This window comes from Hyperoodon ampullatus (assembly GCF_949752795.1).
Source record: "Hyperoodon ampullatus genome assembly, chromosome: 14".
Taxonomy (NCBI): Eukaryota; Metazoa; Chordata; class Mammalia; order Artiodactyla; family Ziphiidae; genus Hyperoodon; species Hyperoodon ampullatus.
The window spans coordinates 75467929-75482709 of NC_136927.1; the positions used below are offsets into that span (position 1 = coordinate 75467929).

Genomic DNA, 14781 nt, shown 5'->3' on the forward strand with positions numbered 1-14781 from the left:
GAAAATCCAGAACAGATACCAAAGTGCTAACGGGGGACCAGGATAAGGGGAGAGAGAGGGGAAAGTCACTTGCTACTTTATATACTTTTCCTTGAATACTTTTTATGAATAATTTTGGGGAGTAAAAAAAGGCTTTATAAGGGGGTCCTGTAGAACCTATTACCTAAAAATAATATTCTATGTGACATAAATCAAAGAGCTGCTGCTATAGCTGTGGAATACGATCTAAAGGCGTTAGAAATCTCCTGTAACTAGTAGTGGATCTAAAAATGGTGCAAAGCTCTCTTAGTTGAAAAGGAGGGGTTGGGACCCTGGGTGGGGAGGGGCGGGAAGAGAGCTGCTGTTCTTCATAATAAACCCATTTTCACTATTCGCTTTCAGAACCATATACGTGCTTGATTGGCTGTGATTAAACATGTTGTTTTTTAAAGCCACCAATACTACCCATCACCAGGACAATGCAATGATGGAGCAGTGAAAAAGAATAAACTAGAGCTACACGCATCACATGGATATATCTCACAGACCTGATATGTAGAGGGCTATGTACGATATGATACTATCGATATAAAGCCTAAAAACACAAAACAATATTTTATATTGTTTGAGATGTCTGCATATGGGATAAAAGAATAAATGCCTGTGTGGGAATAAGCGGCCACCTCAGGACCTCCCTGGGAGGGGGCAACGGGACAGGAATGAGAGCTGGAAGGGTGATGGAGGGGCTCCAACGGTCTCTGTGACATTGTACATTTGGAAGCGTGTGGGGTGATTACTGTGTCTGCCCCTCAAGGCTGGTGTGAGAGGGCTTCAAGTGCCGAGAGATTAAAGCTCATGACACGGTGCCCTGCACGCAGCCAGCCCTCGGCAGGAGTCAGTGAACATTACGCCGTCTCGGGGGGGGCGGGGCAGATTTTCTGCACGTCTACGAGTCTGCTATCTTTCCTGGTCCTCCTCAGAGCCACTCCTACGCTAAGCCTTTGCTGGTCCCCTCTGGCTGCATTAGGGCGTCTACAATGACATCTGACACTGGTGCCTGCACCCCCCATCCACCCATGTGGACTGGAGGGGACCACACCATCCTGACTCTGGGGGTGGGCATGAGCCTGGGTTGGGCCAGTGAGAAGCAGCCCTTGGTCCCAGTACGTGAGCTGAGTCCTGGCTCAGAGGGAGGGCCGAGGGGGCCGGGGCCTGGGCCAGGGCGGTGGTGGCACTGCCCAGTGACGGCTGGGAGTGGACCCCCCAGATAGGTCATGTCCACTGACTGGATGTGTGGGGTGCATGAAAGGGGGCAGTCAGGCCCCCCCATCCCTGCTTTCTGGTTTAGGTGAAGGGTGCAGAGACGAGGGTCCAGAACAATGTTGGGGTGATGGTGGAAATGCAGAGTTCAACCTTGAACGGGTTGAGTCTGGGGTGCCTGGGATCAGTCAGAAATTCAGAGTTACTCACAGAAAGGGGGAGACAGATGGGAGGATGATGCAGGTCAAAAGGTGAACTTTCTAGAAGCTGGAGACTGGCCGATAGACCATGAGGAAGTCACCCCCTGCCTCCCTTTGGCTCTGGGCCAGGCGCACTGCACCTCCCAGGTGAGGCGGGCACACCTGGGTATTCGGGAGCTAGATCTCCCCTCCCCGCCTCCCCCTCCATCCTGACCTTCTTCGACAATTTGCTCAGTTAGCCAAGAGGAACCGCAGTGCATCGGAGGAGACTGCTAGCCTGCGGTTCTGGGCTGTCTTCCTCAAGTAGTCATTTACCAGTAGGATTTCTCGGGAAGGAAGAGGGGAGAGTGTGGGGCGCTCCTGGGGACTGGGGACCCCAGTGACAGGTGGGCTTGCGAGTCTCCCTGCCTCCTTCCCAGGCTCAGCCTTTGCCACTGTTTCTGTTGCTGAAGCGATGATTTCTGAGCTCACTTAGATGTTGGGTGCCTATTCCCGGGGTGCTGGGCTCCCTGTTAAGGGTGGGTGTGTGGCCGCGGGTCCCTGTCCCCAGGGTACAGTCCCGTGCAGGGCGCGGAAAAGCTCTGCCGTTAAGAGAGGGGAGAAGGAAGCAGGGGGGTTGGGGAGGGGTGGAGGCGCGGGGGGCAGAGACTGTAAGGACGAGCGGGGGCGTGGCTGACAGGAAGCCCCTCCTTCTGTCTGGGTCCGGGTGTGGGGAGAAACGTGTCTTCCGTGGGTGCTGGTGGGAGTTGCTCACACTTTGCCCCATGGAAGCCCGAGTTTCTGCCTCTTGTTTGAACTTGGGTGAGATAAGCCAGTTCACCCCATATGTCATAGGACATCTCCCCAGATCAGAGTCCCCTGGTTCCCAGGACTAAATTTTCTGCTTGGGAAGCCCCACCCGAGCACCACTGGGTGGCTTTAGGGCTGTGCCAGGAAACCTGTGGCTTTACTCTCAGACAGCTGGTGGAAGGCTGGGTGGGGGGGGGGGGTGGGAACAGGGAGGGGAGGTTGTCTCGGCCTCAGGTGGCAGCTCCCAAGCCCACCTCTTCGTATCCTCTTCACTTGGCAAGTCAACCTTGCGTGACAGAGGGTCTCCTTTCCCGAGCCCTTGGCTTCCCTGGGCAGCAGGTTTGTCCAACTTTCATTCCCAATCATGATGCTGATCCCTCACCTTCAGAAGCTTCTACAGCAGTTTGTGTTTAAAAGAGATTCACATCTCTAAGGAGCAATCATTTTACAAAGGATGAGGGCTCTGGAGTCAGAAACACTGGGTTCAAGTTCCAGCTTTATCACCTGCTAGCTGTGGGCAAACAATGCCTTTCTGCACCTCAGTTTCTGCATCTCGAAAATGGGCCCAATAACAGTCCCTTCTTCTGATGGTGACATGAGCACTTGACATGGACTTGCTAAGTGAATGAAGCATTTAACAAGGAGGCTGGTACTGAGGGAACCCACGATGGACACTGGCTCTTACTGTTATCAGGTATTTGCTCGACTGACCTTCATAGCAACATTGCGAAGTGGACACCATGCCCATTTTACAGATGGGGAAACTGAGGCCACAAAACTAACAAGCAATTTATTCAGAGCTAGAGCTCAGGCCTTTGCGTTTTTTGTCTGGGTTCTCTTTTTCTTCCCCCCCCACAAACAAAAATATTAATGGGAGGAGTAGATGGTGGTTTACAGCAGGTCTCAACAAACCTTTTCTGTAAAAGGCCAGATGATAAATATTTGAGGCTTTGCAGGCCAGAAGTCTTAGTTACAATCACTCAGTACTGCCATTAAAGCTCAAAAGCAGCAACTGCATAAATGAATGAGCATGTCTGGCTGCAGTAAAACTTTATCCACGCACACTAAAATTTGAATTTCATGTATTTTTCACGTGTCATGAAAATCGCTGTTCTTTTGATTTTTTTCAGCTGTGCAGAAATGTAAAAACCATTCTAAGCTCAAGGGTTGTAGCAAAACTGTTGGCAGGCTGGCCCATGGGCTGTAGTTTAGAGAATGGATTTTGAAGCCAGATGGCCTGGGTTCGAATCCTGAACGAACCCCTTACTAGCTGTGTGGCCTGGTTACTTAGCTTCTCTGGGCCTCAGTTTCCTCATCCGGTGATTGGAAATAGTAACAGCAGACACCTCATAGGCTCTGGTGAGAAATGCATGGGTTAGTTCGTGTACGATGATTCCAGCGGGATCTGGTGCGTGATACCCTCTAAAGGAGTGTTAGTCATCATTCCTCAGGAATCACAATGCCTGCATTTTCCTTGTGAAAATTAAAACAGTACAAACAAAGCTGAAGTTCCCTTTGATTTCCTCTCATCCCCACTCCCAATCTTGGCCTCTTTTGTCCTCTACTGAGAAAGAAGTGTCTTTCCAGATGTGTTATTACCTATGCTAGAGTATATTGTTTTATGCATCTTTTTACATTAATCCTATCACACCGTGTACATTCATTCATTCATTCATCCAACACACAGCAGTAAACAAGACTAACGCACATTCCTGTCTTCATGAGCCTTGTATTTGAATGAGAGCACAATGAACCCATGAACCCATGATACATATAGGTCTGGCGCATCAGTGGTGATGGGGGCGTCGAGGGGGGTTACCCTGAATACAGGGTGGTCTAGGAGGGTAACATCTGACTAGGGACCTGAAGGAGTCCTGAAACTTGCTTTTCCCACTCAGCCTTATGTCCTAAGCTTTTCTGATGGCTTTAGGCACAGAACCCCCTTGTCTTTTTCCAGACTCCTCCATGGTCATTCAGTCCCTTCCCACATTAGTGGGCTTTCTTGGTTGATTTCTTTCCATGACAAAGTTGCAGCCAACAGCTTGGCTATACCCCCTCTGCACGCAAGGAAGGCTTCTCCAGAACAGAGAGAGAGAGAAGGGCACATGCTGGGCTGAGGGGTGGGTGCACTCAGGTTCCTGGTGACCCCCATTTCTGCAGACACCCCCCACCCCCGACTCACCTGGACCCTCCTCCATCTCCCGACCTGGTCACGCCTGACTCCCTTCCGCTGCCTTCTCCAGCCCTCTTCCACCATTGGTGCCGGCTCTGCATCATTCTTTTCTCATCATCACTGCCTCTCCTTCCACTCTGCCATGAGGACCCCTTTGGTGGCATCTGCCCCCCTCTGGGATTAGCGATGTGGGACAGAGTCCTCAGAGGGCCTTTTGAGGGGCTCTTGGGAAGGGCTGCCACTTCCTCCCTACTTGGGCTTCCCGCCGAGGCCCCCAAGGTCAGTGTCAGCATGATGCTCTGACCTGACGGAGGCACTGGGCCCCCCAGAGCGTGGGGCTCCTGCCCCCGAGCTCTACCTCAGCTGGAAACTCCGCGCTCACTCCTGTTCCCTCCCGGTGCTCTGGCTTCTGCTGCCCACCGCTACCCCTGGGAGTTGAACTCTGGACCTGAGCCAGCTCTGACCCCACAGGGCCCCCCATCCCTCCGTTTCCAGGCCTCTGGTAACTGGGGCTCCAGGAATTCTCCCACCTTTGTCACAGGGGCTCCTCTCATTCACAGGCCGAGATGTATGGATGGTAGGAAATGGGGTGACAAAGCAGCCACTGCATGTCCCATCCTCAGCGCCAAGGGGACGGAGTATCCCTGGATAACTTCATTATTGAGCTGTGCTGAGGCCAGGCGTGGACATGGTGAGGAATTTTAAAAAGGAGGGAGTGGATTTTTCTGGGTATTTGGAGAATCTGCCTGCACTGAGGCTGGGAGGAGAGAAGAGGTATGTTCTGCATTGAGAGACTGTGCTTTGTATTTCCAAGGAGTCCAGCAGAGTTGCTAAATCCCCCCCAACCAGGACTTTGGAATCAATTCACGCAGGAGGTCCTGAAGGCAGGCCTACTATGTGCAGAGTGAGACACAGGGTCAGGGAGAGGGCACTGCCCAGGTGATGTCACATGTGCTGTCTGCCACTTGGGGCCTGGACTGATCAGACTTATACTCAGGAAGGGGACACGTGGGCGGTGATTACCTGTCAAAGGTGGGAGGGCTCCCCAAATGTGCTGGTGTTCCCAGAAGGGGAGTGGGATAGGGTGTGTTTTGGCTGTTGAGCATCTAGTCAGCCTCCTTCCAGTGGAAACTCTCCATTTTTATTTGGGGCTCTATTCTCAGCTGATGTTCCAGGGTTGAGCTCAGTGGTAGGGCTCCCGCTACCCCCTTCTCTGGATCAGGAGTGGAGCATGTGATTTACAGCCCATCAGAACATTGCATTCCCCTGGCCACACTGGTTGGTCCAGGGACAGACATGTGACTGATCCAGAGCCAATGAAACTAGCTAGGAATCCTGGGAAGGAGACACCCATGCTTGCAGCTGGGCAGGAAGCTGAGAGGATGCAAGGATGGCCATATTGGTACCAGGAGAAGAGAGACAGACATATAGTCTGTGGATGAGGTCGAAGAGAAGAAAACAGAATATAAAGGAGTGAGAAACCACTGCCTAATCCAGCCATGTCTGATGCCATTACTGCTGGATCAGTTAAAAAGGCTAATATGCTTCCTCTTCAATAAAGCCATTTTGATTTGAGTTTTTGTTCATTTCTGCTCACAAACAACTGAAAGAGGCCAGTCTGATTCAAAAAAGGATAACTCCTATAGTTTAGAGTAATCCAGAAATGCTTCATGGAAGAGAAGACAGACAAAAATTGGATAAATTCAGGGCAAGGAAGCACTAGTAAAGGTTTTGAGACGGTTGTAATAACCGACAAGGCTGGTCTGGTTGAAATGGCTCATACTAGGGATGACAAAATAGGAGATTGGGCTGATGTGCTTGTGTGTGTGTGTATGTGTGTGTGTGTATATGTGTGCTTCTACACTGTGTGTGGTGTTCTGACTTTAATACAGGTGCCATCACTTCACAGTTTATAACACACCTCCACTGCTAGACCACAAACTCCATGAGGACGGTACCTGGGTCTGTTTTTGTTCACCCTTGGATACCCAGCACCTGGCACATACTAGGCTCTTAATAAATACTTGTTGAGGGAATAAATGACTAATGTAATCCGCTCCCACTAGTCCACTCACTTGATATGGTTGTTGTGAAGATTAAATATATTGTACATAAAACACCCAGCATAGTGCCTGGACCACAGTAGGTGCTCAGTAAATAGAAATGTGCATTATTAAGATGCTAGGATGTGCCCATTTTCCAGATTTGGGAATTGAGGCTCTTAGGAATAGGTAGCATATACAACAGCACATAATATGTTCAGAGTCGGGCTTTGAACCCCCAGTCCACTGCACAGCCCCTGGAGGGCAATGGGCAGCAGCACAATACAATGGGCTGCAAATTCATGGGTCAGGTCTGGGTCTCAGGTGACCTTGATTCATGCAGTATTTTAGAAATGTCTGAATTAGCTGCCAATACTTAAAAATCAGACTTCACAGGAAAAAAAAAATACAAATCTGTGCTTCTGTTGAAAAATCAGAAAACCTGGCCGTCTCGGGCCCACAGTGCTACGTGGGACACACAGGCCTGATCCGAGAGTTTGCTGCCCTGTTTTAGACGGCTAAGTCCTCCACAGTCCCCACCACTCCGTCCTGTCTCACCCACTCCCGGCCTGCTCTCCTGTTTGCATGACTGCCTGTCCCCTGGTGACTTCTGCCTAGGAGCCTTGTGTGGCTTTTTAGAGACAACGAGAGGGAGGCCCCAAGGAATCGTCAGCAGAGAACCCTGGTTACGCCAGTAAGTCAGGCCCAGGGCTAGTGGCAGTGGGAATGGGGAAGAGAAAGAGGTGGATTTGACAGACTGGAGAAATAATGTATCTGCTGTGGTGGGATGCTGGAGCTGATTCTGAAGATTTAGTTGGGGCAGGAATATTTGTGAGTCTCCATATATATATATATATATATATATATATATATATTTTTTTTTTTTTTTTTTTTTTTTTTTGCGGTACGCAGGCCTCTCACTGCTGTGGCCTCTCCCGTTGCGGAGCACAGGCTCCGGACGCGCAGGCTCAGCGGCCATGGCTCACGGGCCTAGCCGCTCCGCGGCATGTGGGATCCTCCCGGACCAGGGCACGAACCTGTGTCCCCTGCATTGGCAGGTGGACTCTCAACCACTGTGCCACCAGGGAAGCCCTCCAGATATTTTTTTTTAATGGTAAGTTTGGATGAACCGTCAGTGTTAGTCTCTCCTCCTTACCATCATCGTCATTATCTAAGCCGGGGGTCAGGAGACTACCACCCACTGGCCAGGTCAGGCCCCCTGCCTGTTTTTGTAAATAAACTTTTACTGAAACACAGCCATGCTTATCTGTTTACATATCATCTATGGCTGCTTTTGCACTGCAAGGGAAGACTTGAGCAGTTGCAATAGAGACTATGGCTTGTAAAGTCTAAAATATTTAGTATTTGGCCCTTTACAGAGCAAGTTTGGTGTCCTGATCTGAACTAATATGTTCTGAATATTTACTATATGCGCAATGGTCTCCTCTCATGCTCTACATGTATTAACTCATGTGATCCTCAAAAACATCTGTGGAAAAACCACAATGAAATACCAGTATACCCCCAGCCAAATGGCTATAATAAAAAAGACAATACCTGTGTTGAGGAATGTGAAGCAACTGGAACGCTTAAACATTTCTGGCTGGGAAGTGTAAACTATTCCAACCATGTAACATATCCTATATCCCAGCAATTCTACTCCCAGGTGGATAAGCCAAAGAAATGGGTTCATATGTCTACCAAAAGCCATGTGTAAGGATGCTCACGGCAGCTTAGTTCATAACAGACCCAACCAGAGACAGCCAAAATATCCATCAGTTGTTGAACAGATGAATATCTGTCATCTATTTATACAACAGAATACTACATAGCAATGAAAAGGACGCATGGCTGATATACACAACCATGTGGATGAATCTCACAGGCGTGATGTTGAGTGAAAAAAGCCAGGTATAGAGAGCACATATGATATGATTCCATTTATGTGAAGTTCTTGAACAGGCAAAACCAATCCATGGTGATAAAAGTCAAAATAGAGGTGGTGGCAGTTTTGGCTGGAAAGGCGTATGAGGAAAACTGCTGGGGGTTGGAAATGCTCTACAGCTTGACCTGGGCGGCACTTACACAGATGCACAGATGTGTGAAAATTCCCTGAAAGTTCACTTAGGATCTATGTTCCTTACCTTATCTCAGTTCAACAAATCAGAACTAGAAAAAGTATGTCCTAGGGAACAAATAGATTAAGGTATAATCACACAGTGGAATGCTATACAACAAGGATGAAGGATCTACACTCACACGTAACAACATGGGAATTTCAACAGAGTGTTAAGCAACAAAATCTGGATACAGAATTAGTCTACAATGCTGGAAGTCTGAGTAACGGGTGTCCTTTTGGGAGGGGTGGTTGCTGGGAGTTACATGAGGGGAACTTCATGACCTACGTGACTGCTGGTTCCATGTGTCTGCTCAGTTTTTGAAAATTCATTGAATTGTACACTCTATATGCACACTTTCTGTAAGAAAGTTCTGCTTTGGCAAAATGTTATAAAATAATACCCTCATATCACCTGGCACGTGTTAGAATGGTGAGCATCAAGAAGACAAGAGATAACAAGTGTTGGTGAGGATGTGGAGAAAAGGGAAACTTTGTGCACTGTTGGTAGAATGTAAATTGATGCAGCTACTCCAGAAAACAGCATGGAGGTTCCTCAAAAAATTAAAAATAGAACTACCTTATGATCTAGGGATTCCACTTCTGGGTATTTATTCAAAGGAAATGAAAACTGGATCTTGCAGGGAGATCTGCACTCTCATGTTTATTGCCGCATTAGTCTCAGAAGCCCGGATATGCAAACAGCCTAAGTGTCCTCAATGATGAATGGATAAAGAAGATGTGCTGTATATACACACCACCACACACACACACACACACACACACACACAATGGAACATTATTCTGTCCTGAGAAAGAAGGAAATGCTGCCATTTGCATCAACATGGACATACTTTGAGGACATTATGCTAAGTGACGTAAGTCAGAGAAAGACAAATACTATGCGATATCACTTGTATATGGAATCCAAAAGAGCTGAACTCGTTAAAACGGAAAGTAGAATGGGTGTTACCAGGGGCGGGGGGGTGGGAGAAGTGAGGAGATGTTGTTTAAAGGGACAAACTTACAACTAGTAAATAAGTAAGTCCTGGAGATCTAATGCACAGCATAGTCATTATAGGCAACTGTACTGTATTATAAACATCAGACTTGCTAAGAGAGACTAGGTCTTAATTATTCTCACCACAGAAAGGAAAAGATTATGCCACGTGATGAAGGTTTAGCTAACATGACAACGGCAATCACACTGCGCTATACACATGTATCGAATAAGCATGTTGTATGTGTTAAACTTACACAACGTTATATGTCAAATATATCTCAATTGAAAAAGCCCAACACTCTTACATTGCCATTTGCAGCAACAGAGATAAACCTAGCATTACACTTAGCGAAGTCAGTCAGAGAGAGACAAATATGTGATATCACTTATATGTGGAATCTAAAAATAAAACAAATGAATCTAATACAAAGCAGAAACAGACTCACAGACACAGAAAAACAAACTTATGGTTACCAAAGGGGAAAGGGATGGGGGGGTGGGGGAGGGATAAATGTGGAGCACGGGATTAACAAACACTACACGTAAAACAAACAAGCAGCAAGGATTTCCTGCATAGCACAGGGAATTATATTCAATATCTTGAAATAACCTATAATGGAAAGTCATCTGGAAAAATATAACTGAATCACTTTGCTGTACCCCTGAAACTAACACAATATCGTAAATCAACTATACTTCAATTTAAAGAAATGAAAAATAAAACAATACTCTTAGAAACAGAGACTATCATTTGAGAAATGAGAAAATTGAAGCAGAGGATGTCAGTAAGCTGCTCAAGGTCACACACGTAAGTAAGTGTCGCCATCTGAGCCCAGGCAGTCGGGCTCCCGGGTCGTGATCGCCAGGGCGGAGCCCCACCGCCTCTCCCAGCCAGGAAGCGGGACTCACCTTGGAGTAGTCAAAGCCGTGTTTCTCCTTCACTCCGTTCCGACACAGTGTGTAGTTATAAAAGCGGGAGTTTTTAAGGAGGCCGACCCACTCCTTCCAGCCAGGTGGTACGTAGGAGCCGTTGTATTCATTAAGGTACTTCCCAAAGAAAGCTGGAGGGGAGAGGGACCAGGAGGCCACGTGAGCACACGGAGAGCAAAAGCCTTCTCTGTCCGTCAGCCGACAGCAATTTCTACACCATGGCAGGCCCAGAGCCTGGCGACAGCACTGCCCTCTGAGCCACGGAGCCCTTTGGCAGGCAAGTGCAGCCTATGACCCCCTTCTCAAATGTTTTCACGTGCAGAAAATAAAATATATAAGATTACAGAGAAAACCAATTATTTTGAAATACAGTTATCAAAATATTAGGAGAATTTGCCATATAGTAATGTGTCCTTAAAAAACACGAAGATTAAACGCGAGACCTTGCAAGGAATGATCATTTCAAAGTAGTGATGAGTGAGAATATTTGATTTCGCGACACCTACAGCAACTGCAACAGAATACTGAAACATCGGCGATTTCTACGATGACAACGGTATAGATTCTGCCGATGCACCGTGGTTAGGGGCTTACATTCAGAACTGAAGCAAATGTCAAGTGTCAGTTGTAGGTCAGTGAAAACCAGAGCATCATTTTTTCCCACTCAAGTTTATGGACCCCCTTGGATTCTATCTACTACATGGCGTCTAGAAGGGTTAACATTTAAAAAAATGGACTGAGACCGATTGTTGGTGGGGGCATGGGGCATCTGGAGCTCTCACACGCTGCCGGTTGGACGTGCAGACCGATCCAGGCACGGTGGAAAACTGTTCGGCAGCGTCTGCTAAACTTGACCACAGTCACACCTTCTGACTCAGCAATTTGCATCCTGGGTATTTACTCAGAAGAAATGCATTCCTAGGTTCACCAAAAGTCACAAGCAGGACAGGCTCATAGCAGCACTACTCACAATAGCAAATAACTAGAAACTAAACAGATGTCCATCCACACAAGAATGGAGAAATACACCACATGTTTGTATACCCGAATGACATAGAAATAAGAAGGAAAGGACTAGTGCCACATTCACTAACATGAACGCATCACAACAACCAAACAGTGTTAAGAGAAATAAAGCAGATATAAAAGTATCACTATGATCCCATTTACATGAAGTTCAAAAACAGGCAAAACAAATCTATGGTTTTGAGAAGAAAAGCCGTGGTTATTGCTGGATGTGGGGGCCAGGGGTATGGAAGGGGTACGGGACTTCTCGGGTGATGATGGTCTTGTTCCATTTCTTGCTGGAACACGGGTGGTTCAGTTGGTGAAACTCCATGGAGCTGGGCATTTAGAGTGGCTAAAGTGCACGTCTCTGCAGGCATGCTTCACACCACCAGCAAAGCTTACCTAAAAAAAGAATCACCCTAATTCATCTGGCCGGGGATACACCCCCGAACTTTCTGTGGGTGGTGAGGTAACGCAAGATCTTTGCGATACGTTTTTGTTCTTTTTTTTCCTCCTCCATGGGCAAGTGTGGTTTTTAATCATTATAACCTATAAAGCCAGTTTTTAGCAATGGAAAAATCTGAGAGTTTTTCTAGAGACAGAGGCGCTAGGCCAGCCCTCTCTTCCAGATGAGGACACTGGGGCTCCAAGACACTCAGAGAACCACTGCCAAGAGAGCGGGGCTGTGAAAGGGACTGGAAGAGATCCCGCAAGCAGAGGGCTTAGCACCATTCCTGGCAAAAAGTCTAGTGGGTGTCAATTCAGAGCCCAAGATGAGAAGAGACAGACAGGGGAGCTGAACATGCATAGAGGAAGGAGGAGTGGGCCAGGGTTGCTATGATGCCAGCAGAGGTAAGATGGGCCCTTCCACTTAGAACCTTCTAGAAAGCATGATGAAGGGCTGCTTGAGACCTGTTGGTCCAGAGAAGAGAGGTTTGGGCCAGGAGAGGCTGCCATGGAGCCGGAGCCCTCTCTGGGGTTTTCCTGGAGACCTGGCAGATGGCTGGCGCTGCCCAGGGGTAGGAAGACCCCTCATACCCCAAGCAGCCAGATTCCAGAATCCCCCAGGCTCTAGGCAAAGGCAAGCATTTCCATGAAGTCCTCCCCTGGCACATAGGACCAGGAAGTGAGTGTTCCTGACGGAGGAGCTGATGAACTGCATCTTAGAAGGATGTGGGCACGAGGAGAAGGTGAAAATAGGAAGGGAAGACCCCCAGCAGCCTCGGGGGAAGGCCCAGGGTGGAGCCTCCCTTCACGTGGTAGGACCGCGCAAAAATAAATGGAAAGGAGCCCTGGGCAGCAGAGGAGCTGGGAAACCGGCTGCCCTGGCTGAGTCCTGGGTAACATCCAATATTTACAGAGTGAAACATAACCAGGTGATGGGTGCCCAATTCAACAGCAACTGCATGTCCTGGCTGGGTGCTGGGGTATCAGGGATGGAGATGCCAGCTGGAGGTAAGAGGCAGCATAAGAGCATCAGGTAAGCAAGTGGCACAGACACTTGCTCCATCCGCCCCCGGAAAGCAGTGGCTCTCAGCCAGGGGCAGTTTTGCCCCTTAGACACTTGGCAGTGTCTGCAGACATTTTCGGTTTGTCACAACTTGGGGAAGAGGATGCATCTGGCGGGCAGAGGCCCGGGAGAATGCTAGGCATTCGACAGAGCTCAGGACAGCCTCCACTACAGGGAATCATCCGGCACAAAATGTCAATACCCTGGAGTTGAGAAAAACCCTGATTTAAGTAACTCCACCTGGCCCTCAGCATCTCCTTCCCATCAGTAAAAGAACCACACTGTGAGAGCTGAGAAGCCCCCTGGAGACCAAGCACAGTCCAGGAAACAAGATCTACCAAACCTCAATAACCTTACTCCCCACTTCGGATGCTTCTTTCCATAGGTAGGGAGCTCTACTCTGATAACACGCCTAGCCTCTTCCTTTCTCTCCTGTTCTGCCTTGGGGAAGACTGACACAGCAGGGGCAGCAAACCTTTCCTGTAAAGGCCCAGAGAGTAAGTATTTTAGGCTTCAGAGGCCAGACAGCCTCTATTGCAACTATTCAACTCTGCTGTTGCGGGAAACAGTCATAGACAATCCATAGACAAATGGGTGTGGCTGTGTTTCAATAAAACTTTATTTATAAAGGCAGATGGAGGGCCGGATCTGGCTTGTGGGCTGCAGTTTGCTGACCCTTAGCATGTGTGTCTGGTGAGTTTGGTGGGACAAATCGGACACACGTAACCCAATCCTTCCGTTGCCTTCCTGTGGGGAGTGATCTACCCACAGGCACTGCTAGTTCAAGGGGGCTTGGCTCAGTGAGAAGTCTGTCTGACTCTGGAGTTTAGCATCAGGAAGCCCAAATGCCCTCAGAAGGAAGCCAGATCCTCAAACTTGGACTTTATCAGATTCCTCAAAGTACTATTTTGGCTTCCATCTGCTGACTCCTTAATTTTATTTCTCATTTGGTTCAAAACGTCAACAAGGAGGAAGGTGATCTTAATAAGCATCCCCTCAAAGTTCCCCAACACTCTCTCATGATAAATAATATTGGTGGTGGTGTAAACGTTTTCTTTTCAAACAACTGAAGTAAAAAGAGTAAAACAATCGAGAGAAAAGTATTAAGTAAATAATAGAATCAGTGTCCCAGGCATGTAAAGATCAATAAATCCATTTAACAACTATTTATTAAGCACCTAAGGTATGCCAGGAGCTGTTCTAGTCACTGGAAACACAGCAGTAAAGAAGACCCTCAGGATCCCTGACTTCATGGGGCTCACATTCTAGGGAGGAGGACTGTGACAAATAAAGATGGTGGTGTTGGTGACAACAGTGATGAAGAAAATAAAGGATGATGATGCCACAAAGTGGCCAGAGGTGGACTATGGGAGGTACCACTGGGCTGGGTAGTCAGGGTTGAGGAATGATGAGAATGAGTCAGAGGGAATATGGGAATATAAGGAAAACTTCTCCAGGCCAAAAGAACAGCAAGTGCAAAGGTTCTGAGGCAGGAACAAGCTTGGGGGGCACACATCCCCTGAAATATTACATGACATATTTTTCATTTCGTGTGCATTTTCCTGGAAACACAGCTTCTGACACATTTTGAAGGGAAGACAGGACCACAAGTCATTTCAGAAGCACAGAACTTCACTCTCTTGGTTTGCAGAAGAGTGAACGAAAGCCCAGAGAAGGAGGCGCACTGAATCCCCCACTGGGGGAACAAGGTTCCCTCCCAGGTCTCTCCAGTCCCCAGCTCATGATCCTACTGGTTTGTCCCTGAAGATCT

General features: G+C 48.0%; 1 protein-coding gene across 3 annotated transcripts in view; it reads right to left on the minus strand.

Annotated features, from left to right (window-relative positions):
• The window catches only part of SULF2 (sulfatase 2), a gene marked incomplete at both ends in the record, with an annotated part of 109689 nt that overhangs the window by 39345 nt on the left and 55563 nt on the right, over positions 1-14781 (minus strand). For all 3 annotated transcript variants that reach the window (XM_079720325.1, XM_079720326.1, XM_079720327.1), the window contains one exon: positions 10472-10623. In XM_079720325.1, coding sequence (XP_079576451.1) covers positions 10472-10623 — 152 coding nt within the window. The remainder of the gene's footprint in view (positions 1-10471; positions 10624-14781) is intronic.